This window comes from Myxocyprinus asiaticus, chromosome 28, assembly GCF_019703515.2.
Source record: "Myxocyprinus asiaticus isolate MX2 ecotype Aquarium Trade chromosome 28, UBuf_Myxa_2, whole genome shotgun sequence".
Taxonomy (NCBI): domain Eukaryota; kingdom Metazoa; phylum Chordata; class Actinopteri; order Cypriniformes; family Catostomidae; genus Myxocyprinus; species Myxocyprinus asiaticus.
Window position 1 is genome coordinate 14,983,618 of NC_059371.1, and position 27,566 is coordinate 15,011,183.

The window sequence follows — 27,566 nt, forward strand, 5'->3', positions numbered from 1 at the left end:
AAAAAAAAAATATCCACCTTTGTTATTACTTTAATAAAAGTGTCTCATATTGCAGAATATTGCAGCTTTTGCAAAGTTTCAGCTAAAAGTTGGCATGGTAACCAAAGGCTTGCAATGCATATATTGCATTTCTCTGTGTTTTTGTTTCAAACTACAAATAATAAACCACTACATATTGGTTATCTAATATATTGTATGAAGGGAAAACACTGAAATCTTCTTACAGCTAAGTCTGCAAATAAGGTCAGCAAGTATGGGTTAACTAAAGGTTAACTCGACTATTTAAAAGTGTGAATGGGACATGGAAACATGGTTCCCTGTGGAGAAGAATAACTTTACAGTGCAACTGTATGATGCACTACAGTACATGAGTACAGCAATATGGCTGCTTTTTAATAAAGAGCCTTGTGCAAGAGAATGTGTGGTGAAAATAATTTATTGATTAAGGAGTTACAAAAGCTGTGTGTAAAGGGATATATAGCTTATCTGAAACCTATTAAGTGAATCTTTATCATATTTAGGGGGACTGATTCAACATTGGGCCTGATGCCTAAGTGTACACAAGTGAGAAGAACAAAAGATATAATAGCACATGATACCATGCCAGGTTTTGCCGGACAGATTTCATTAACATTTGAATGATGCAACATTTTTACATTATTATTCATGTATATATTCAAAGTGACATTTATAAATCAAACACCATTTGCTATATATAAGAAGATAACAGTGATCAAATAAATCCAAGCAGATCATGCTGCTAATTTCCTGGCTTGTAAATGCATAGCAGGCTATTTCACATCTAGCAGGTCTCATCAACAGGGATTCCATAATGTGTGAAGCATTGCAATATTGGTAGTCTAAGAATATAGGCTGGGTTATTTCCATGAGCTAACATAGTAAATCGAGGTCTAGAGTCACAGTTTTATCCTTGGTTTAATAATCTGACATTATTTGGCCTTTTTGAGATGGTTAGAAATTGACAATAACTATTCTACCATTAGCCTTGGCAATGTATAATGCACTATTATTTGTATATGTTTGTCAAAATACATTTGATATGCTTGTGGATTTCAAATATTTATATTAATTTGATTTATTTTTATACACAAAGTTATTTTTTTTATTTTTTTATTTTTTGTAATAAAAGGTTTCCTGCAATTGCTGAATCAGCCTGAATACTAATATAAATATGAATAAATAATGTTTATAGTATTCATTAATCAATATTAAATAATTATTATTTAATTATATGTTTGACTTCAGTAACTTTTGACTTGAGATAGTTTGTCTGATTTTCTTTAATACGCTTCAGGACCAAGGACAGCGACCAACCAGACAGTTATTCAGTCACTTTTATTTATTTATTATTATTATTATTATTATTATACACAAGCAGTGGATGAAAAAAAAAAAAAAAGCACGTCAAAGTACAACATTTTAGAGAGCAGACCAGTCTCTTAGACATTGCTTTCTTTTATAGTGCTTTACTTATTTCTTTAACACAACTCGCCATTGTGCGAGAAACAGCTTAAGAAAGAAATAATTCACGTTAATGCGACGACATTAATGCACCAAGTACTCTGAGCCTCCGACGCATGTTTCCGTTGGACATAATAAAACAAGAACGAGCCAAGGCGTACGTCCCTGGTGAGCGTGACGCTTTGTGTTCAAGTAACAACGCTGTGATTTATCACCGGTGCATGATACCTGAGCACCAGCACCCCCTGTAGCCAGCACTCCCACTCATACCCACGTTTAAACACTGTTTACTCAGTACTGCAACACGACTGAAACATTTAAGTATCACTGACTTTCAGCTGAGAATGCATTTGTGCTGTAGCTGATGGTGAGATGAGAAAACAAGTCTGCATGCTGAGCTGCATATCATTGACATATAGGCACGCGATTTTACCTTCAAACAGTAGCAGATTTCCGTGACAGATCAGAAATCTGTAGCACTGTGAAGTATTTTTGAAAATAATTATCAGAAATGACACTTGATCACAGAGACCAAATCGCCATATTTCACAGAGTTTAAAGAGACATTTTTCAAGTGTCATCCAAAAGTTGAACATACAGTCACTCTCCATTACTGACACCTGTTCAGACGCGCGCACACCACTGACACCTACGCGCGCCACCGCTGCGTAACGTTTGGGTAAGGAGAGGGAGGGATGGAGGGAGAGAGATAGATAGATAGAGAGAGAGAGAGAGAGAGAGAGAGAGAGAGAGAGAGAGAGAGAGAGAGAGAGAGAGAGAGAGAGATGTAAGTTGCTACTGAAGATTTGCAACAACAGGCAAGTCCTTTACCGCAACTCCCCCTCCCATTGCGCTCCCACAGAATAGAAAAAAGCACATTTCTCTTCTGCCTGAGATATACAGTAATCTGAATATCTCTCAGCTGTCGGAAACACTGTGCTCTGAGCCTGTTTTAAACAGAAAAGAACATTGGCAACAGAGAATTCCTCGCTCGCTCACAGCAGTCGGACGCGGCACTGCAAACACACAGAAGCGACCGACCGGGATTTGGAGAATTTCTCCGAACAGCGGTATGTGATGCTCTATTTGAACGCGTTTGCTGCAGCTCAGGTAGAGATGATTGTTTACTTTTTTGCCTTGCCCGGTGTGGTCATTCAGTACTAAGTAATTTGTAAATGTTTTCTGCATAGCCAAACTGTCAGATGTTTTTCATGCGCAAACTGTTGACAGTACAGTAGATGATTTAGTATGCGCGTGAGATTTTGCTCGCACGCTACTTAGCACTGAAATCCAACATTTGCATCATCAAGTGTATCTGCAAATTTGCATTTATGTGACATTTATTCTCGAGATGAAACCTGTAGTCAGTGGAATTAATATTTTCTGGACTGCCTGTTGTCATTTGAGTTACACCGCATGTAGAGTGGACTACGCGTTTGTTTACGTGTTGTTGTTGTGTTTGTTTTTCGGTAGTTGTAATCATGGAGTTCCCAAATGATTCCGCCGGCTTTGCTGACCCTGGACACTTCCGTCTGTACAACGAGTCCCTGTTCCAGAGCAACTTGAGCGCCACTGACGGGACCGACAGCTTCTTCCCCCAGGGCGTCAAGATCACCATAGTCGTGGTCTACATGATTGTCTGCGTGGTAGGGCTTGTGGGAAACTGCTTGGTCATGTACGTCATCATCAGGTAAGATCACCTGGCAAGTTAAACATGATGGAATGGTATTATTTAGCAATAAAGCAAATGTTTGTAGAGTCTATGTGTTCAGAATAGGACCCTGCACTACTGTGGATGTCTTTTTGAGGCCCATGAGGAAGACTCTTCACATGGTAACATGCCACACAATGCAGTTCGACAGAAGACCGCTGGGTCATGACCTTGGGGCACAGTGACTGAAGTGTTTATTTACAACAGTGAACAATTCAGTTCCCAAAGTGTTTTTTCTTTTCTTTTCTTTTGTTTACACTGTTGTCCTGATTTGGAGAGAAAACTGGATGAATAACATGCCTTAAGAAACCTTAATATATTATTATAAGTCATTCCATATAAAGTTAAGGCTAAACTGTATGTTTTCTGTCTGCTATCACACTTTACTACTTAAATGGCAGAAGAAAGTTACAATCAAATTATTAGCACAATGTGGGAGCACATTTAATGTGATCATCATATTCTTGCAATTGTAACGGGAGCCAGCTGGTATGTGATAGCTGTATGGTATGTGTAAACCTCACTCCCCTGGCCTCAAGAGGCGCACTAGCGACTGACACTAGAAGCTGTATCCTTAAGTCTCCTCATTAGTGCGCCCGCCTCCCATGCCGGAGACGCCGGTTTGGATCCGGTTCAGAGCGGGTCGAGCAGGACTGGCTACACAATGACTAGCAGGCAGGGTCAGAGATTTAGGGGGACTCTGGGCAAAATATGGCACTAAAAATGTAAAAAAGAAAAAATATTCCCCAGAAATTCAAAATGTGGGTGAAAAAATGTCCTTGTTATGATTTTTTTTTTTTTACATTTTTTTATTTTTTTTATTTTTTTACATCTGATATAGTTCTTAATTTCCTAATATAGTCTTAGTTGTACATACTGGGGCATAAAATATGAATTGATGTTGATTTAATTCTTAGGGTAAGAGGTAATAACAATAATTTGTACTATTTGTAATAAAGAATAGGTTAAATTGAAGTATTTCACATAAACGGATGAGATACAGTTTATTTTAAATGGTTAGAAAAAATCTCCCCCAATAAAGGTAAAAAAAGGTAAATATTTGCCTCAAATATATTGGGGGCAAATATTGCCCCTTTATGTAAAAGTTAATTTCACTGCTAGCAGGTGAAATGTGTCATTTAAACATGTTTATCTTATTGTACCTTAAAGGCATAGTTCACCCAAAATGGAAAATTATCTCATTATTTACTTACCCTCATGATGCTTCAAACCCATATAACATTCTTGCTAAAATAGAACACAGAAAAATTCAGTCACCATTCACTTTCTTTGAAAAAATAAATAAAAAAAATAAAATAAAGATGCAATGAAAGTGAACAGTGACTGAGACTAAGTAGCATACTGCTTAGCATCTTTTGTGTTCCTCAGAAGATTTAGGGCCACTGTATCATATGGGTTTCATTTTTAGGTGAACTATCCATTAAATAAACCATTTATAGGTTGAGTATACTTTCAACATTTCAACACTGGGTTGACCAATCAGCAGCAGTCACCAGCAAACCCCCAATGTACTACCACACAGCACACTTTGATCACTATCGACTGTGCATTCTCACTCTTTCTGTTTGTTTTCATGATTTCACTCAATTAACTCTTCTGTACCTTATCATAACCCCATCCCACCAGTTTGTTTCTTAATTTATGTCTTTTATACCAAAACACATGCCCACCCCCACTTCAGTTTAATTGTGTGAGAAGAGACAATAGTGGTAGATCTTTTAAACTAATTGTGGCATATTGTCTCTGTTTTCCAAAGTTAATGCTTTTCTGTTCCCCCCATTTTCTCACTTCATGTGTCATCTGTAACTGTCAAGACTATTCATTCCATCATCCCTTCATATTATCTATCCCAATACCTACTCAGTTTTTGAACCATGGAGGCCATTGCAAGTTTGTAACTTAGTAATTCTTAATGATGGCTTCAAACACTCAGAACCAAAATGATTTAGTTGTATGTCTAATAATCACATTTAATGTGAGCCGAAACTTTGCTAAACTGTTAACAGGCAGAATACAAACATCTGCCCAAAAATCATTTATGCAAGGTCACATGTAGCCAAATTATTTAAGTCCAATAGTTTTTGTTTAGTAATTCCATATACAGTATTTAATTGCCTTGCTCAGACAGTCGGTGACTTAGAATGCTTTGTTAAGCACCATAACATCACAGATAATAATCTGAGAGAGTTTTAGAAATTAAGTTAAAATTTAATGGATACAATGCTTATTTATGTAGAAATTTAATCATAAGTAAAAAAATAAATAAATAAAAATAAAAATAATAATAATAAAATGGACATTTAAAAATGCATTAACGTTCAAATGCTGTATCAGAAGCCATTTATATTCTTTAAAACAACTGCCTAACTGCACACAGAGGATTGTAATATGAGCAGCAAAAAGGTTGCAACTTTGTTGCCTTCAAAAATCAACCAGATGAAGGCATCTTAGTAGACAAGATGTTATGCAAACATTAAATTCAGACATGCTTTGATTCTGTCTGCAATTGTCACATTAAGGAGCCAGGGCCGTAACCACAATAGACATTTCGAATTGAAATTGTGTAATGCACAGTGTGTGATTTGTAATGTCTTTTGAATTTGTGCATGTAAAACATTAATGGAGCAGTTTTTGGATGCGTGCATATTGTTAATTAATTGAATGAATGTGGCTATCTAGCTTTTAGAAAATTCACATGACAAACAGTAGAAAGTGATCCATAAAGCTCAAAGTAGGAGCATTATCACCCTCAGATGTGAACTAGAACACGGTAGGACCTGTGGCTTTGACTCTATTCTGTTTATAGATTGTGGCAAGGACAGTGTCCTATATTTTAACGAAAATATTTTTGCAAATAATTTACAATAAATTTGAGCTTTTATAGTTTCTAAACTTTTCTTAACAAATTGCTTTATAATGTTTTGTTAATAATGACTTTTGGATAACAATCTCCTAAGAGTTTTCTTTCAAAAGAGACCAGGGTTCATGGACTTTGGGAATGTCCTTGTGAGGTCTGTGCTCAAAAAGGGAGCCACCAGTTAAAAGAGTATTTCACCTAAAAATAGAAAATTCTGTAATTTACTTAGCCATATGTTATTCCAAATCATATGCTTTTATTTATTTTTCTTGGAACAGAGATATTTTACACTCTATTACATAGAATAACACTTTATAGTGTGTAGAAGCTGCCAAGCTTAAAAAAGGACAAATACTATAAAGCACTACTAGTAAAGGTGCAGTGTAAATACACCATAAAAGTAGTTCATATGACTTGTGCACTAGATATTTAAAGTTTTCTGAGGCCATACAGCAGCTTTGAGTTGTACGGAGTACTTTTATTATGTTTGTTGTTGTTGTTAACAGTTTTTATTTATTCCAAATAGCAAAATAAATAGACATGACAGAATATACGGAATCAAGTTATATGGGATTATAACCCTTCCCCCGAACATCCAGTGGTCAATTATTAATTTACAATGACACAATAGACAATAAATCAACTGAAAATATTTAGAAACATAAAAAAAAAAAACATAAAAAGTATACCTTCAAATACAAAAAACAATAAGGTTGGAACCTATACATTCAAAACTACATGTCTCTCTTCACTTCCCCTCCCTGAGAGCCTTCTAAAAATGCTAAAAAGCTGCCTCATTTCTTGTTAAACAAAACCATGTTGCCTAGCCTTCTATCTGACATCTCCTCAAATGCCGCTACCCTGCCCATCTCCATGCACCACTCCCGAAATGAGGGTGCACCAGCCATCTTCCATCCCCTCAGAATGATCTGTCTACCAACCATGACACTGGTTAGGACCCAATTTCTTATGTATTTATCCCTTATACTAACAACCGCCTCATCGCCTAAAATACAGAGTCTGGGGAAAAATTAAATTTGAGTGACAATACGTCACACATAAACTCTGAACCCTTAACCAGAATTCTTGGATCTTAACACACCACCAAAAAACACGAGTTGTGTCCCCATCTTCTGATTGGCATCACCATCAGGTGGGTGTGTCTTTAAGACCAAGCCTATACAATCTAGAAGGGGTCCAATAGAATCGATGTAGAATCTTGAATTGCATAAAGCGCACCCTTGCATCTCTAGATGCAAACTTGATGTTTTTTTAGAATCCTAGCCCTCACTCCTTCCTCCAATACCAAGTTTAAATCTTTCTCCCATAATCTCTTGAGAAAAGTTAAAGCTCCGTCCCCCAGACACTGAATTAGCAGGGAGTAATACACTGATGCCTCATGGCCTTTTCCAAAAGCAGTAATCACCACCACCAGAGTATCTGCCACTCTAGGGGGGTGTATACTACACTAAAAAATAGTACAAAGCAGGTGGCGCAGCTGTATGTACCTGAAGAATTGACACCTGGGAATCCCAAAATGCTAAACCATATTTTCAAAGGATCTCAACACTCCATTCTCATATAGGTCACCGAGCATATTAATCTCCCTCACAATCCATTCTGTCCAGCAGAAAGGGGACTTATTAATACATAATTTGGGGTTCAGCCATATGCTTGAAGCACCATTTAAATAAATGTCTGAATTAAATACTCTGGACACTTTTGTCCATATCGCGTACAAATGCGAGATAACAGGGAGAAACTTAACTTCTCCGGTTAGTTTGATAAAAATGGCTTTACAATAGCGAAATAGGGGCAAGAACTTCCTGTTCAATACGAAACCAGGGAGGGGCTCTCTCAGGTGGAAGCGACCGATGAGCCAAATGTCTGAGACCGAATGCATAATAATAAAACAAAATCTTGGGTAGGCCTAGCCCACCTTTGTCAATTGGCCTATGTAACTTATTGAAGTGTAATCTGGGACATTTACCATTCTAAATGAAAGATTTCGCTATGCCATCAAAGTGCTTGAAATAAGAGAGGGGGACATCTATAGGGAGAGATTGTAGCAGGTAGTTGAATTTTGGAATACAATTAATTTTAATAACATTAACCTTCCCAGTCATAGATAAATGTAATGGGGGAACAAACAGTTATGATAGATGTTGCCACATGAAGTAAATTTATTTTTTAGTTTAATATTTCCTCAGTGTACCTCTGTATACTGCCTAAGAAGGCATCAGCTTTCGGGACACAGCCTTAAACTGTCCATCTGTTTGTGCCTGATTGTCCAGTAATGATGCTGTTATGCACATTGCACTCAGTGATGTACAAGAGAGTAATCATTCTTCAGCATCAGCTTCCTGCTCTGTCCTGAGTCTTCAGGCCTTCACCCACTCAGGCCCAGCTCACCCACCTTCTCCATCTGCCAGCATGTGTGTAGGCCACAAATGTGTTTACTGTCCCTCCCTCACCAAATGGAAGTGTATGATTATGAACCCAATGTATGATTGCTTGTGCTTGGATGACTGCCTTCCTATTTGATGATTTTTAGCAGTGAAGGTTGAGCTCTGTTCTCTCCTTTCCTTTTATTGCTTTGTCCTCCACTTGCATGTTCTGTAGTGTGTGAATCAATCATGTGCATGTGTTTGTGTGTAGGAATGTGGATGTAAGTGGTTTACTACAGTAATGCTAGACCTGCGTTTTTACCAATGTAGCCAATCAGAACAATCGACCCATTGTGGGTGGAAGGGAAACAGTACAGTGTATCCATCATTCTAATAAGTTTGTGTTGTATTGGCCTAAATGCTGCTTCTCTGTAGATCAGCTCCACTTTCTAAACTTCATCATTCCTGAAGAGGTTGTGATTATACACATGTTCTTCTTATGGTTGTCTGATTTCAATAAGTTCCATGTTTCAGCTCTGTTTATGTTCAGGTGGAGCATGATCAACATTGTCTGATATGAGGTCATGGTTAAGATAGATTAGACATCTAGCCATCTAGACATAGGTTTTGGGTGTAACTGGAGAAAGTAGCTGGATGGCTGGTTATTTCCATTACAAGTCAGTGATTCCAAACCATGAGTATACGTAGCACGTTCCAGGGTTTACTTGGCAAGATTTAGACTTCGCTAACATAGTCTTCTGACATGTTGCAAGAATATATTGTATATGAGATGGCACAAGCGTTAAGCTTGGCTTAAACAAAAAGGTACAACTTTTGTTCCAATAGAGACCAACTAGTCAACAAACAAAATGTCAGAATTCAATCAAGCTCAAATGAAAGTGAGAGGAAGCTACTCTGAGAATAAATTATTTACTCACAATATAGATGTTTTTTTTTATTTTAATTTTTTTTATTTTATTTATTTATTTAAAGTGAATCATTGAAAAAATAGACACTGTAAGAATATTAATGACAATGCTAAAGATATCCAATATAATATTAGTTAAAAGTAACACATTTCTGTTATGGTGTTAAGAATAGTGTGCTTATGAATGGGCATTAGAAGAGAGTTCTCTTCCAGTTGACTCAGCTTAGGCCTGTCAGATCGATACAGCAACTATAATGAATTCATGCACGCTCACTGGACTGAGGACAGTACATTAAAAGAAAGAATTAATATGAAGCTGCATAACAGCATTAGCACTGCCCTGCTGATGCTTGCACAATTATTACTTGACTGTTGGGATGCTTTGTGGCTTATGTCAAGTCACCCTGAGCATGAGGGCTCTGGTTTTGGTGTCAGGCCCTCTGTGTTTTGTGTGCCATTTCTTTCTGCATAAAATGATTCTAATATAATCGGACTGCCCTCTATGAGATCAAATATTTATGCAATTTCACCATTATCCCGAGCCACGAAAGAAGGAGCCCATGATACAAATGAAAGAAAATGGCTCACACTGCATTCGGACAGGGAATCACATACAACAGATCAAATGGGAGGAGCCCTTGGCATGATTGTGTTGGAGGAGTCTGCAATGCCCTACCACAGGGGTCACCCCCGCAGTCTGACAGGATTGATCCGAATGGATGTGACCGGGTGCCCCGTAAGACGCAATGTGGGGGGCCTCACTGCATCCGAAACCGGGGAGTACTCGCTGCGCTTCCAAGGGGGAGCCCATGATACGAATAAACATGAGTTAGCTAGCATGCATTCAAACGGGAGAACCCCCAGAGAGTGTTTAGGTGATGAAATTCGCTTGCGGAGGCAGCCTCGCACAGGGAATGGAGTAGGCAAGATTAAAATGGTAGAAGGGAGGGGGATAAAGTGAAGAAGGGAATGGGTCTGGAGTGGGGATCTCCAGTGAAGGCAGCCTCACGTGGGAATCCGCTGTAGTGGCCCGTGGATGGGAAGGAGTAGTGGGATGGATTTTGGCAGAGAGAATAGGTTGCGTTGAAAAACTAAGGCATCTGGAACATATGTGAGGCAATGTCAGGATATGTGCTTGCATGGGCATTTGTGATATGTGCGGGCTGAATCATTGGGCGCGGGACCGCACAGCTTTCACGTTCTTCGTGCATACCGCCACCTACTGTTTGGGGCTGGTCAAAAGTGGAGATTTATTGTAAAAAATGACTTAAATATTGATCTGGTGAGTAAATGATGACAGAATTTTCATTTCTGGATGAACAATATCTCTTATATGCAGAGACAACTGTAAGTAAGGCATTAGGTTGATTTCACAAACTCTGTGACACTATCAAAACATTTTTCTGTCTGTTTGCCCATCCAGTCTCAAACAGCAACATTGGCTCAACCAGTTGTGTGAGATTTGTGTGGGACTTTTTCCAGCCAAGCACTGATTGTTTTTGTGATTTACCTTTTTCTGGACCCTAAAGTCTTTTATCTCTTTTGTCTATACAGTATGTGATAGTTTCAGAGATTCTCATTTGCTACATAAATCTTTAAAAAAAAATAAAAAAAATAAAAATAAAAAAAATTAAATGGTAGATCAAAACTCAATACCTGAAACTTGATATTTTATCTACACACAATGTAGAAACAACAACATTATATTTCATATATAATCTGGCCATATTTAGGTTCAAATCATGCCCGTTACTTTATGCTTGGGAAGACAGTAGCTATTAAAAGGTCTTTAATAAAAAGTTTTACTGTGAGTCTAAAAATGTCTTTATTTGACATCACTGACTGTCTCTTAACCAAAAAACAAAAAACATCTGATTTGTTAAGCCCAGAGACATTTACGGTGCTCTGATCAGTTGTCTTGGGTCTCAGAACATTTATTAAGTTTGTTTTCATGCAGATATACCCTGCTAGAATACATTCAAAAAGTCTTAATTGAATAGTAGAACATTTTTCTAAGACATTTAATGTCTTTAATTCAGATTAAGTCAGTTTCATTGAGCCAACATAATTTAGATGGATTAGGCCAAATTTAATATAGTAGTTTTAACTCAACTTTGTTAGGTTCGTCAAACTCAATTTACTATGGATTATTTAATACAATCTCTAAAAAAAAAAAAATTTTTTTTTTTTTTTGAATCATTAGTATATAATAGCTATATAATAGCAACTTCTTATGGAGCTAAGCAGCAAATGAATCAAGTGTCACTCAATGAAAGTGTAAATCCATCCTTAACCTAAGCACAAGCGCCATTCTTCACCACAAAACTCCAGCATAACAGACTCTCTTTTTAAATACCAATATAACAGAACATGAAATCTCTTCCTATTCATATCTTGATCAAAATGCATAAAATAACACTTAATTTTAACACCTTTTCTACCTATCCAGTCTCATGCAAAATATGCTGGGAGATGGAAATCTCCTGCCCAGTTTCATTAATGCTGCAATTAACACCTGCAAAAGTATTCACCTAGTAATAATGGATTAAGTAGCTTCATATTAAACGCACTGAAATCAAGATGTGACAATATGTTTGAGAATTGTGTTGCTTTAGTTCATTTTTATTAAGTTGATTAAACAAGCAGCTTTTTTTTTTTTTTTTTTTTTTTTTAGGGTACAATGATAATCTGCATTAAAGGCAGTTTAATTTAAGTTCTGCCAGTTCATGAAATTCATTCGATGCCACACATGAAAGGCCATCAGTGCAGCCATGTCAGTGAATTTCACCTACATCCATGAATTTGAATTAATTTCCTGAATTTGGCTGAAAATTCAGCAAGTCAAGTTACTATAGATACTGTTAAGATACTGTTAAACTGTGTTTGCATTAGCTTAAGTGAGTGGACAGAGCCATGGGTCTTGGCTCAGACGTTCAGTTCAGACCAATTCAGTGCAAGCGGTTCAAGTTGAATGCACAGCACCATGCTCCTTGCACGATCTGTGTCCTTGAGTTAGCTGATTCTATAGAATCTAAACACCTCACAGTCACTGAGGTCATCATTATGTTAAAGATGCTGAGAAACACATCTATGCATGTGTGCCTAACCCTCTCAACCATGGCAATGCTATACATGAAGATCAATATAAAGGATTCAGGTCCTTCAAAAGTTTCAGTTCACATTACCTCAGCTCTGGTAATGGTGAAACTACACATTTGACCTTGTGAATTCCCAGTTGAATATAAAATGATTCTGCTGGTGTAGGAGGTCTTGAGTGGCTTGGGTACTGCTCACATTTTCTGCATTCCCATGATGTGTGGCTGCTCCTCAGCTTCTTATGGCCCCAGAATCTCATGCATGGTGCTGAATACCAAAGATACTGTATGCAGTGCTTTGAAGCCCTGAGGAGTGACCTAAAACTCCACCAGTGGACCTCCCCCAAAGAAGTCCTAATATCTGGAGAGAGGTATCCATCAGCATTCCCATTTGTCTTTGCTAATGGGGTCTCAGCTCTGGACAAGTTGTTGCCAATCACCTGAGCCACAAATGCCATAAAAAACAATTAATCTGGAGTCCCAGGAAAATGATGGCCTGACAGTGCTGACTGGCTGATGCAATCAGAAGAACACACACAGCACCAAGGATTTCATTAGTTCAGGATAGTTTATCCTGTGTGAAGTACATATGCCTCCACCATTACAATAACCAAACCAAATTCTACATCTCTCTTTTAATCCATGTCTGCATTAAACAGCCTATTATAATTTTTTTAATAAAAATTTGAAAGGTAAAACAATAATGAGGCACAAAACAGTCATAAATATACACACAACAAAAATGTAAAAGGTAAAATTCAAAAATATCAAAACATTGTTAAGGCCAATAATATTGTTAAATTGTATAGATTTACAACATTTAAAACAGATGTGACTACACAGCAAAATATTGCAGGGAGATATGTCACCATGAGTGTTAAAATGAACACTTTCCAGATGAACATACAGGTCCATCTTTGATAATGTTCAATGAACACTGTATTAGTATAAAACTGAAACACTCCAGGTGTTGAAAAATTTATATTTGTATGTGTAAACATTAAAATTCAGTGGTGTTCCATCGTAAACACACAGGGTATTGATTTTAATGCTGTTGATATGTAAATATTGTACATATTTTTTCTCTTAATATTGAAACAGTAACGTAGATGATATTTCAAATGTAAACCAAGTGAATTATCAACAAGGACAAAAGTGACAATCAGAATGAGAATGACTTGAGAATGGCATTTATTAAACAATACATGTCTTCCTTTAAGTCTCCATTGACATCTTAACATCTTAAAATAAAAAATAAAAACATTTTAAATGCTGCAACAATTTAACGTGTCATCCTTCAAATCACCCATAACATTAAAACATTGTATGGTTTGAAAATACACATTAATACTGATAAAGCATACAGTGTCCTTTGAACTCATCAATAAAACATCTCTGTTAAGTACAGAAAAACTAAACTTTTCAAACAAGTTAATTTTTTGTAACTATGTATAAAAAAATCCAATTGGATCCAAAATCTATTGGATGTCTGTATATCAAATACAAAAACATTTCTTAATTTGTCCTTGTTCACTATCCATACATTTTGAGATGGTTTGTCATTTAATGTGAATGCATGGACATGTTCAATAAAATTTGACTCAACAATTTCAACAATATTAGAGCACACAATAAGACCAACCCTGTACTCTACTCCAGAGCATTTAACCCACTTTGTATGTCAGATTTCAGTTTGAGCATCAAGCAGAATTCTGAAATCTCCTCAAAATGTTCCAAACACAGAAGCTTGTGCACCTTCACTGGTCCAGATTCCATAGATTTGTAACTCAAACATTCCCAGTGATATGCCACAGCAATTTTTTTTTTTTTTTTTTTTTTTTTGCCAGAGATACAGTCAAATTCTTAAAGATCTTTACACAGTTCTTGAAGAATTTATGTTTGGCCTCGAACCTCATTGACCAAACATGTAACAAGGGACCAATTCTTCGAATACAGTGAGGATAATGTAACATAAAATGATGCTTTGGAATTAAGTTTTTTGATGGGTAGAGCTCATTAAACAGCTGGTGATGATCTTTAATAAGGTGTTTCAAATACACAGTCATACCCTCTGTGACTGATTGTGAAAACACTATATTAATTATCTGCAAAAGCAACAGTAACAAGTACCAATGCAGGTTTCCCTGAGGGATAAAATCAACAAACATCAACGGTATGTTTGTGATAAAACAAAGAGTCTGGGTAGCATTTAATCCAATCCCGTTACCATCACAGTCCAAGTTTATTTTCGTTGGCCGATTAGCTCGCTCCATGTAGCCATAGTTAAAGGCATAGACTATTAAGCAGGCTTTCTTTTGAAATTAAATTGCTTTGCACAATGTAATCAAAAAGAAGTTTAATTTCATATTGACCCACACCCTCTAAAATATCATGCATAATATTGAAAGCAAAGCTTTTTTGATATATTAAAATATGAGAGTGTATTAAGTATGCTGTTGCACTTAACTCCATGTGAAGATGTCAGTATTGGTTCCGCTAAAAGCTCAGCATAATGTTCCTCATTTAGAATCTTTGTTCTCAATGTCAACCATGGATCACCTTCTGAAAAAACTTCTCAGACAAAACTTTGTCTATCAAACATTAAAGCAAATGGCAGAAGTAGTTTGCACTAAATGACTCAAAACCAAGAACTGTGTGCATTCCCAAATTATCACCGGTGACTTGTGCAAGCGTACCCCTTACAGGCATCTCACAGAAAGGAACAATCATTCCTGCGGTCTCTAAAATTGTAACATTGTCCACTAAAGATTTCAGTATGGCATCTATGGCATACTTTTTTCTTGTGAATGAAACAAACACACTAGATGAATCGAGTCAAATTTACCTTTGGGGGAAGGTTTCTAAGAATGAACTTCATACACCCAAGTTTATGAATGCCTTGCTTTGGCACTAAGGGGTCAGCGGTTTCAAAGTCATCGGAATAAAGCTGAATTTGTAGAGCAAATCTTTGACTGGAAAACAAAGGGTGATTTTTAAAATAGGCCCCATCACAGAAATTTTCAAGCATGTCACTTTGAGTACAGTCCTGGATGAAATTGCATACATCAGAGTTCTTACAAATAAACTCTAAAGTTTTCAATATTGGAATGTACAGTATATGAATTTATCATTAACTGGGATTTGTTCATATGTTCCTGTGTGTCTGTCCCTCTTTGTGTCATACCTGATGCATAAAGGCACCTCAACCGGCTGCAGATCAGAATCAGAATTAGCTTTAATGTCAAGTGTGCTCACGTACACAAGGATATACAGGTGCATCTCAATAAATTAGAATGTCGTGGAAAAGTTCATTTATTTCAGTAATTCAACTCAAATTGTGAAACTCGTGTATTAAATAAATTCAATGCACACAGACTGAAGTAGTTTAAGTCTTTGGTTCTTTTAATTGTGATGATTTTGGCTCACATTTAACAAAAACCCACCAATTCACTATCTCAAAAAATTAGAATATGGTGATATGCCAATCAGCTAATCAACTCAAAACACCTACAAAGGTTTCCTGAGCCTTCAAAATGGTCTCTCAGTTTGGTTCACTAGGCTACACAATCATGGGGAAGACTGCTGATCTGACAGTTATCCAGAAGACAATCATTGACACCCTTCACAAGGAGGGTAAGCCACAAACATTCATTGCCAAAGAAGCTGGCTGTTCACAGAGTGCTGTATCCAAGCATGTTAACAGAAAGTTGAGTGGAAGGAAAAAGTGTGGAAGAAAAAGATGCACAACCAACCGAGAGAACCGCAGCCTTATGAGGATTGTCAAGCAAAATCGATTCAAGAATTTGGGTGAACTTCACAAGGAATGGACTGAGGCTGGGGTCAAGGCATCAAGAGCCACCACACACAGACGTGTCAAGGAATTTGGCTACAGTTGTCGTATTCCTCTTGTTAAGCCACTCCTGAACCACAGACAACGTCAGAGGCGTCTTACCTGGGCTAAGGAGAAGAAGAACTGGACTGTTGCCCAGTGGTCCAAAGTCCTCTTTTCAGATCAGAGCAAGTTTTGTATTTCATTTGGAAACCAAGGTCCTAGAGTCTGGAGGAAGGGTGGAGAAGCTCATAGCCCAAGTTGCTTGAAGTCCAGTGTTAAGTTTCCACAGTCTGTGATGATTTGGGGTGCAATGTCATCTGCTGGTGTTGGTCCATTGTGTTTTTTGAAAACCAAAGTCACTGCACCCGTTTACCAAGACATTTTGGAGCACTTCATGCTTCCTTCTGCTGACCAGCTTTTTAAAGATGCTGATTTCATTTTCCAGCAGGATTTGGCACCTGCCCACACTGCCAAAAGCACCAAAAGTTGGTTAAATGACCATGGTGTTGGTGTGCTTGACTGGCCAGCAATCTCACCAGACCTGAACCCCATAGAGAATCTATGGGGTATTGTCAAGAGGAAAATGAGAAACAAGAGACCAAAAAATGCAGATGAGCTGAAGGCCACTTTCAAAGAAACCTGGGCTTCCATAGCACCTCAGCAGTGCCACAAACTGATCACCTCCATGCCACGCCGAATTGAGGCAGTAATTAAAGCAAAAAGGAGCCCCTACCAAGTATTGAGTACATAATGAACATACTTTCCAGAAGGCCAACAATTCACTAAAAATGTTAGTTTTTATTGGTCTTATGATGTATTCTAATTTTTTGAGATAGTGAATTGGTGGGTTTTTGTTAAATGTGAGCCAAAATCATCACAATTAAAAGAACCAAAGACTTAAACTACTTCAGTCTGTGTGCACTGAATTTATTTAATACACAAGTTTCACAATTTGAGTTGAAATACTGAAATAAATGAACTTTTCCACGACATTCTAATTTATTGAGATGCACCTGTATATTTATAAAAATAATGGTAGGGTGTGTGGGGTCCAGAGTGATTCTACCTGCACGTTTCCTCACTCTGGAGATGTTCAGGTCTTGGAGGGTGGGCAGGGGGGCACCAGTTATCCTCTCAGCAGTCCTAACTGTCCGTTGTAGTTTCCTTCTGTCTGATTTGGTGGCTGAACCAAACCAGACAGTTATATATATACACAGGACAGACTCAGCGACGGCTGAGTAGAACTGAGTCAGCAGCTCCAGTGGCAGGTTGAACCTATACCCCACTTGCTATTGAAATACTTCTTTAATTTCCTGTCTGTATTTAGATCACTGAATGGATTATTAACATTTTCAAACACATTTTCCAAACTTGCTCTGAAAGGATTGTCTTTTGGAACGATGCTCAGGACTCTGTCCTTGAAGTTACACTGCAAATCAGTTGTGAAATCTTCTAGGCTTTCTATTGTTGAAGAAATGACAATATTTGGGACGTTGCTTGCCAGTAACTTTGAAACAATTGATGCACACATATCCAGGCTTTGAAATTAGGTTGTAGGTTGTTGTGGGCTATCAGATGTCTCATATATATGGTCAACATTTGCCACATCTGTAAAAGGAAACTCTGGAGCCAGTGCCTGATGGCTTGGTACTGCATCCTCATCTGTCTTATCCTCATCTCCACAATAAATATTATTTAAGTGCTTCCGAAAACCAGAATAGGTCCTAAACTGCAGCGACTTGCAAACAAAACATCTCATCATCGTGGACTTGTTACACTCAATAACAGTTTAACAGTTTTGCTCTTAACTCTCTGACTTGTGATTGGCTGGATGTGCTAGGATGGATTTTGTAGACTGTTGTCTGGATAAAGGTGAACATGTTACTGAGAGATGAGTCATATTCTGCACCGAAGACAAAAAAAGCTAATCAAATGCTCCAAGTGAAGTACTTGCTTGACAGGGTATGAGATTCTTGTTGACCACAATGTAGTTCTTGAGCACACCTGTTTTGGTCTGTCCAGTGGCCAGAAGAAAGGGCTGCCTGTCTTCCACCTCTGAGAGATGGTCCTCCAAACTTCTGCAGGACCAAACAATCAAACAACTTTTTTTTTTTCTTTCTTAAATGCCATGAAAAATTCTGTCATGCAACATTTAGTACCATTACATAATGACGTTTGCCACCAATGTAAAACTTTAAGGCCTACATTTTTGGAAGAACAAATGAAGACTTTAAAACTTGAAAAAAACTTGAAAAATAAAATAAAATAAAAACAAAATACAATAAAAATATAACAACAACCTGTGATTGTGTTAGGCAGGCCTCTCTGATACTACACACACAATCCCCCTTTTGGGTATACAGTAAATCACGTTTTTGTATCATTCACATATTATTTAAAAGAGGAACTGATCATAAGTGAAACTTTTCAAACTTCAGAAGGCGACCAACAGCATCTCTCACACTGATCTTAGCTGCTCTCTTTCTTCTAGAGGGTTGGGGTGCAAGGAGGTGCAACAGTAGAAGCAGGGAGGCTATGTCACCATCCCATCCTATATTGACAGGACACATTAAACAGATAAAAAAAAAAAAAAAAACCTTCAGTATTCATACATATGTGACAAATTAAATTGATAGCACTATTATAGCACATTCATGAGCAGTGTCAAGCACCTTGAACTTCGTTATCACTGTCAGTGTTGTTTTTCTCAGCAGATTTTAGCAGCTGTAGCAGGAATGCTGATGGAGTTAGAGTTTTTGCCTCCCTAATCACATTCTCTTTGAAGGAAATACTCCACAAACCTGGATGATGTTTCCAGGCCAGATATCAAAGCAAAGTCTTGCTGGATCTAAAGAAAATAAAAACAGCTTTCAGGAAAATGTTTTGTGCCAACATGATTAAGTTGGGTACCAAATGATGACAGAAGAAATTAGCACTGGTAACATTTAGATCCAAAATACTTTAAAAAATGTAGAGTCAGTTTTGTTTCCACAGTAAAATCACACAAATAAAAGAAGATAAAAGCTGTTGTAAATCCCTCTCTGACACTCTGAAGGGGATGTCAAATCTTCTTTTCTGTCTGGCTGTCTATTCTAAGCAAGGGCTATTCTACATTACGTGAAGGTTGCAGCAGAGAAGCTAAGATCCAATAGCTTGGTTAATGAAGTCAGCTTGCATGAATACTCACCAGTCCCTAGGTGTCCAGGAATCGAGGGAATATTTGGAAGATGGATGTAGACTTATTTGGGTCCTTCACAAACTCCTGATGGTACTGAAAGGTTTCTTTCATCTTCCAGAAGATGATGTCATGATCAGTGCTGTGTTTTAACAGTGAGATCACCTCCTGGCAATCATCGCCTTAGCTGAAATGTAAGGCAGACAGTTTCTTCCGTAGAAGGACCACGACTCGCTTCCTTTGACCTAGAGAGTGTTTTACAACTGATGTGCCTTTGAACTGTTTTCAGATGATTCATAATGAAACCCATGCCCTTCTGTGCATCATAGTATTGTTCCTGTTAAAGAGACGATTTTGGGTAAAATTAATTAATACGTGATTCAAATTTAAGTACCCTTTTAGATAAAAATAAAATAAAATTTGAAAATAGATTCAGGCTACTTTTTTTTTGTTGTTGTTGCTTCTATTGTGGTGTGATGTGATAATAGATGCAGTTCAGCTCCAACCTACCCTAAACCACTTGATCAACATCTAAGCAGAAATACTTACATAGCCTGTCTTCCTTTCATGGTCTTTCAAGTTCAGAAATAGTGTTACAATGCCAAGGGCATACATTAAATCTTTCTTGTTGATCTGAGTGGTATCCTTCTGCAATAATAACAAAATCCACCATGAAACTAAAAAACTACTTAAAGCAATTCTCAAAAATTATAATTCTCTCATAATTTACTCCCTTATGCAGTCTCAAATTCTATATGACTTTCTTTCTTATAGAGAACACAAACTAATCTATTTTTAAAGATGTATGATGCATTTATATATATACAATGCAAGACAATAGGGTCCAAAACTTTCAAGCACCAAAAAGGGCATAAAAGTATTAAAAGTAATAAAAGCATAAAGGTAATCCATACGAATAAAGTGGCTCTGGGCATGTACAGCACTCTGCGCATGCATAAAGTTTACAGAAGAGTAATTGAGCTTCTCTCGTGCACATGCCAAGAAGACTGTAGATATCAAGATTTACAGTGAATAAGAAGCAACATTTTGGTCTGTTTCTCACCCCAAACTGATTGAATAGCTTCATTTTGGTCTGTTTCTCACCCCAAACTGATTGGATAGCTTCAGAAGACATTGGTTAATCCCCTGGAGTATGGATTTCTTTTATGCTGCCTTTATATGCTTTGGAGCTTGAAAATTTTGAACTGTATGACTTGCATTGTATGGACATAAATGCATCATTCATCTATAAAAAAAAAATTCTTCTTTATGTTCTGCAAATTAAAGAAAGTCATCCAAATGTGTTGACATAACAGTGATTAAATTAGAGAATCGTCATTTTTGGGTGAACTATTCCTTTAACATTGGTTGAACAGATTGCTAAACATCATGATCTTAAGAAAACCAACTGTAACATTATAGAGGAATATGGACCTAAAATGTTTTTACATTAAAGCACACTATATTGACACAGCTTACTCTTCTTGTTCAGTCATGTGTGCAACCAAAATATTAATCATGACCTTCCTTTTGGATGTCGACGGATTATCAGTGTCTTTATACTGCTGCATCACTTCTATAACTCCAGGTTTGAACTTTAGGATGTCTTTAATCGTCAAAATAGTGTTGTCAATACCAAAATGTTAGCTATGGTTATAGAACAGCATTAATTGTTAAACACCACAACATTTTCCTTAACAAATCATGGCTAGATGTATTCAAAACATTTTAACCCGTAACCTTAAAATAAATACATTGAATTTTCTTCCATTTAAAGGTGAACACTTAAAAGTGCATTAAAGAATAGAAATTATATGAATAGTACTTCTAAAAAATTTATTTAAAATTATGTATACTCACACATGAAAAGTACAGTCATATCAGCAGCTTTATAAAAGCTTTGTTTTATTTTGTATGAAGCTGGGCTGCCTCGTGGGGGCCACTTTATGGTTTAAGCTAACAGCTAAAGAACACACACATTAACTTATTTATATTATTTCAAATGGAACCAACTGGGTTACTGTATATCCCTTGTCCTAACAACCTCTTTTGCACGCGCCGGGTCTCTTTGAAGGGCAGGAATTAGTTTTGTTGTATTTATTGCATTCAATAAAGGTTGAAAACTTGCTGACAAACTTTCCATCAGTCAGAATATGGGGACAGCTGATGTGCAGATGATGCATATATATATATAAAAATATGTCACTCACAACCAAACACCTGTGCATTCAAACAAAACTGCAATTTTAAAATAAAGATCAAATAAGTGTCAATATAATTATCATCATTAGTATGTATTGTAGTAAAACACATGCCCTTTTCAGCAACAAGCTCAGGAAATACATCCACATCCACCTCTGTAGATGTGTCATCTATTTCTGTAACAGGTGTCCATTCTGAAATGGCAAATTTTTTGCTGTAAAACAATAATTTTATTACTACTGCATTCTAAAAACAAGTATGTATCTACAAAAATTGTAATTAACCTTGATGACTGTGACATCAAGAAAGTATATTGGTACAACTATAATGACTTCTTCACAAAGCCAAATAATAATGTCACTTTATGTACTGTTAGGGTTAAGAAGTATCTTTTATGAGCATGTAAAATAGTACTATGTTGCTCTAATGTAACAGAGCTATATATTCAAAGTAATTTGTGCATTTACTATACTGTATAGCCTCAAACACAGACTTACCTACGGTGACAAACTTCATAAAGCATGACTCCTTGAGTTGTATATATTTTCTTGTGTCTCTGTATTGTGTTCTTGCATTCACAGTCCAACCTGTGAAAATTAAACTAACCTGAATGGCATTAAATTGAATAAAAAGGACACATAAAAACAAATTAGACAAATACATAAACATTATAATTACTTAAAACACATAGGCTTACTGTGTTGTTGTTGTGGCGAGCAGGGTGGGGCTGAGCAGTGTCTGGGCAGAGTGAGGCTGGGTAGATAAGTGGTGAATGAGTTCCACCTGTGTGCCACACCGGTCTTGCGTTCCAGTGAGGGGCAGCAGGAGTATTTAAGGAGAGGAGACAGTGGCAGACGGAGAGAGAGAGAGACGCATGAAGCTGTGTGTGTGTGTGTTCGGCATGTCTGCGGGGAAGCAGCACGTGAAGTTGTTTTATGTTATGTTTAAGAAATAAATGTCTATGTGTTTGTCAAGCCGGTCCCAGCTTCCTCCTTTCCCATGCATTCCTTGAATCATTACACTGGTGCCGAAACCCGGGAAGGAGGAAGGATACGCTGTCGTGGAGTCCTCGCTGCTGCCATACGCCGGGAAGCAGAGGAGCCGCTGCCGTCCACCAGGAGAAGGAGGAGCCATTGCCATCCACCAGGGGACAGAGGAGTCGCTGCCATCTGCCAGGAACCAGAGGAACCACTGCCATCCGCTAGGAAGTGGAGGAGCCGTTGCCGTCAGCCAGGGGACAGAGGAATCGCTGCTGTCTGCCGGGAGGTGGAGGAACTTGTGAGTGGAATTGCAAAAGATGAATGGAGAGGTTGTCGGCTGTCCCTTATTTTTGCCGAAATGAAGACGTCCCAGTACAGGGAGGCCTATTTACCCATATTTAATGGCGAAATGCAAGAGCGGGAACTGATTGTGTCACATATTGAAGCGGCCAAATGATTAAGCTTTTTATAAAAGTTGGGAACCCTATTAAAGATTATTACTTCAAAGGACAATTGAGCTAAAATATTAACTCTCCAAATCCCATCTTGTCCTCCCACATAGTAACGCATAATGTCAGTCTCAGAATTTAACACATCATAATCTCATAAACATGATTGAAAAAAAAAAAAACAATGGAAAAAAGGAACAAGTTGGGCACTTACGTCTGACATCTCCGTCGTCCTCCATTAAATAATTGAGCAGCCATATCGCCATAGTTCCATTTATGTTATTCCATAGTTTTGATGACTTTGCTATTATTCTAAAATGTCAAAAAAATAAAAATAAAATAAAAATATATAATAAAGAATGAGTAAGTGTTTCAAAACTTTTGACCAGTAGTGAGTATATATATATATATATATATATATATATATATATATATATATATATATATATATATATATATATTTATTTATTTATTTATACCACAGGTCTGTTGAATGCTTGATTCTGATTGGTTGACGGACATTCTAAGGTGTCCAATTATTTTCCAGTAAACACACGACTGTGAAGTAGTTCCAGGTCTTGACCACATAACAGTTCCATATCACTTCGCCAAATGATTTCAGTTATTTCAATGAGCCCTACAGGCTTCCACAACAACAAAAAAAAACAAAAACAATTACAACAAAGACATTGGTTAAGTACATCGGATAAGAATGACAAATAATATCCATAATATCCTAAATTTATTTCAATTTCAATTGAAAAGCGTCCTTGGGCTCCCTCTCTCTCTCCCTCTCTCTCTCTCCCTCTCTCACTATCTCTCTCTCTCTCTCTCTCTCTCTCTTTCGCTCTCGTCTCACCCACACGCACATATACACCATACATACTACCACAGCAAAATAACAAATAATGCCATATAAACAAAGACATTGGTTAAAGTAAATTGGTTAAGAACGTCAAACAATGTCTATTATATCCTGCTACATTTATTTCAATTTTGGTTGAAAAGCTCCCTCGTCTCCCCCAAACTTACACACGCTCACACACATACATACGCACACACACACACACACACACACACACACACACACACACACACACAGACTCGTGTCCTGACCAACAAATAGAGCCACACCCCCCGCAACTTGATCAATACAACAGTTTCTATTATCCGAAATAACTTTTAATGTGTGAAACTTTTTATGTTTAAATTTATTTCAACCTAATCAGCCTCACATAGCTATAGCTATAATGGAAAGCACCGTGCTACCCCTCCCCCTCTCTCTCAGTCAAACACACACACACACGCCGAAAAGCAGTGCATCCTTCGTTGCTAGTTCTAAAGTGACGTTTTCGAACTAGCAACGAAGGCTTGAGCTGTATCAAAGCTAGCGCATTGTGACCACATTACCATCTCGGTTACCACAACGCATGTGATTAATTTAAAATGTTTAATGCGTTAATTTTTCTTAATTGTATGCTTGCCAAGGCATGTACCAATTTGACATTAGATTTATTCAGCTCGGTGTGAGTTTTAAACACTGTTAGAGGGCGGCGCCTTTGCGATGTGTTTAGTGAGGACATTACACTCGTATGCACACTAAAAACAAACACACATCAGCGAGTCCGTGCCAATGATCAAGTGCTGGAGAAATTTCTTTTATTAAACTGATACCGAAGGGACTTCGCGGGACTTCACTGAAGTCCTTCACATGTTTATGTAAGTCAGCATTTTTCACATAAGCATGTCAGTTCTTACAAGCCTGCTGTGCAGCTAGTTTTTCTCCCTGTTGACGCTCCACTCATATTTAATTTAATTTCAATTTTGTACCCATTGCCGCCAAGCTTTTGAAGTGTCAGCTACTGATCACCGGACAGTTGATGATTATCTTTATATTGGAAGTACCATCGCTAAATATAGTTAGAGGATAGTGAAAATTTACTTTGGAGGGTAGAATTCACAAATTTATTCTAATTTAAAACTTTATGATTAGTGCTGTTTTCTGACCTCTTTCTCTGTCTATGTTCGTCTCATTGTCTATTACTTAATTAGAGTTATGCATGGGCAGACATAAATAATACCAACCTTTTCATTATGATTAAAAAGAGACTTTCTTCTCTATCAGTATGTAGTTACTTTGTATTTTGCAGACACTTTTATCTAAACTGTCTTCTGCTTTTCAGTGCAAGGTGGATGGTATTTTCAAAGGACGTATACAGTTGGCATTATTAGTTTTGCATGATTGCTTCTAGTAAATCAAACTTGCACATTTGATTTACTGTGTAATATGCATGTTCTGATTTAAAAAGTTTAATTTCAAGTCATGGTTTTGTGGATTGTTTCAATTGAATTGTGAATTCCTTTGCACAACAATTCATTAGCTGTGATCAAAGTGGCTCGGCTAAAAAAAGAAAAAAAATATACATATATATATATATATATATATATATATATATATATATATATATATATATATATATACATATCATTATTTACTCACCCTTTTGTGTTTTCATATCTGCATGACCTTCGAATGTGGAAGTGAATTGCAAGTAACATATTGGTGAGATGGTGAGACTAACATTATGCCTAACATAATCTTTTGTGTTCCATGGAAGAAAGAAAGTCATAGGGGTTTAGAACAAAATTAAGCTGATTACATGATGATAGAATTTTATTTTTGGGTGAACTATTCCTGTAAGCCATTTGCTTGATTCTGAATATTTACGTAGGTTAATGTATAATAATTGTGAAAGTTTAAACAATAACACTCACCCTGGCTGAAACTATATAAATAAATGACAGAGCAGTGGTAAGTCATTTGTTCCAAAAAGAAAAAGGCAAGTCACTTAACATCTGCTCCATCACTGATTCATCCTTCTAGAAAGGAGACAGAACAGACAGAACAAATTGTGGGCAAAGTGGCGTGCATGAAGGGAGATGACTGCTGCATGACTTGTAGCAGATGAGGATGAAAGTGTTAGTTGCTTAACAAAAACTGTGATGTGTTTGGCCTTAAACTTAACCACTCTTATGCAGCCATGTATTGCCCACAGACCAAGCCTCGGGTGTTAATGGATGCGTAAATGTGTTGCTATATAGGAATTTACATTGGCAGTAAATGTAAAAATTGTTCACTAGCTGATATGTAACTTTAAAGGAATAGTTCATCCAAAAATGTTTCTGTCATAATTTACATTATGTCCCTCATGTTGTTCCAAACCTGTATGGTTTTCTTTATTTCATGTTTGGCAGAAAGTCAAAGCTGTTATTTTCCATTCAATGAAAGCATGCAATATTCAACAGAGTAGCCCAAATGACTCATGCACTATTTTCACAGTCTTCTGAAGCCATATCATAACAGATCCGGATATGTGCAAATCTGAATGATACTTGAGATCTAAGGTGGAGGGGGAAGATTTTTAGCAAATATCGACTTGGCTTCAGGCTATCGTATGGCTTCAGAAGACTTAATAAAAAAGAATATTATAATATATTTTCTTATCAAAAAGAATATACAGGTGCATCTCAATAAATTAGAATGTCCTGGAAAAGTTCATTTATTTCAGTAATTCAACTCAAATTGTGAAACTTGTGTATTAAATAAATTCAGTGCACACAGACTGAAATAGTTTAAGTCTTTGGTTCTTTTAATTGTGATGATTTTGGCTCACATTTAACAAAAACCCACCAATTCACTATCTCAAAAAATTAGAATACATCATAAGACCAATAAAAACTAACATTTTTAGTGAATTGTTGGCCTTCTGGAAAGTATGTTCATTTACTGTTTATGTACTCAATACTTGGTAGGGGCTCCTTTTGCTTTAATTACTGCCTCAATTCGGCGTGGCATGGAGGTGATCAGTTTGTGGCACTGCTAAGGTGGTATGGAAGCCCAGGTTTCTTTGACAGTGGCCTTCAGCTCATCTGCATTTTTTTGGTCTCTTGTTTCTCATTTTCCTCTTGACAATACCCCATAGATTCTCTATGGGGTTCAGGTCTGGTGAGTTTGCTGGCCAGTCAAGCACACCAACACCATGGTCATTTAACCAACTTTTGGTGCTTTTGGCAGTGTGGGCAGGTGCCAAATCCTGCTGGAAAATGAAATCAGCATCTTTAAAAAGCTGGTCAGCAGAAGGAAGCATGAAGTGCTCCAAAATGTCTTGGTAAACGGGTGCAGTGACTTTGGTTTTCAAAAAACACAATGGACCAACACCAGCAGATGACATTGCACCCCAAATCATCACAGACTGTGGAAACTTAACACTGGACTTCAAGCAACTTGGGCTATGAGCTTCTCCACCCTTCCTCCAGACTCTAGGACCTTGGTTTCCAAATGAAATACAAAACTTGCTCTGATCTGAAAAGAGGACTTTGGACCACTGGGCAACAGTCCAGTTCTTCTTCTCCTTAGCCCAGGTAAGACGCCTCTGACGTTGTCTGT

At 37.2% G+C, this 27,566-nt stretch overlaps 1 protein-coding gene across 3 annotated transcripts in view; it reads left to right on the plus strand.

Annotated features, from left to right (window-relative positions):
- The first annotated feature begins 3,060 nt into the window (after positions 1–3,060).
- The window catches only part of LOC127419116 (nociceptin receptor-like), an 85,921-nt gene continuing 61,415 nt past the window's right edge, over positions 3,061–27,566 (plus strand). For 2 of the 3 annotated variants that reach the window (XM_051660253.1, XM_051660254.1), the window contains exon 1: positions 3,061–3,172. In XM_051660253.1, coding sequence (XP_051516213.1) covers positions 3,114–3,172 — 59 coding nt within the window. In that variant the 5' untranslated portion in view covers positions 3,061–3,113. The remainder of the gene's footprint in view (positions 3,173–27,566) is intronic. The other variant, XM_051660255.1, reaches the window with a different exon arrangement.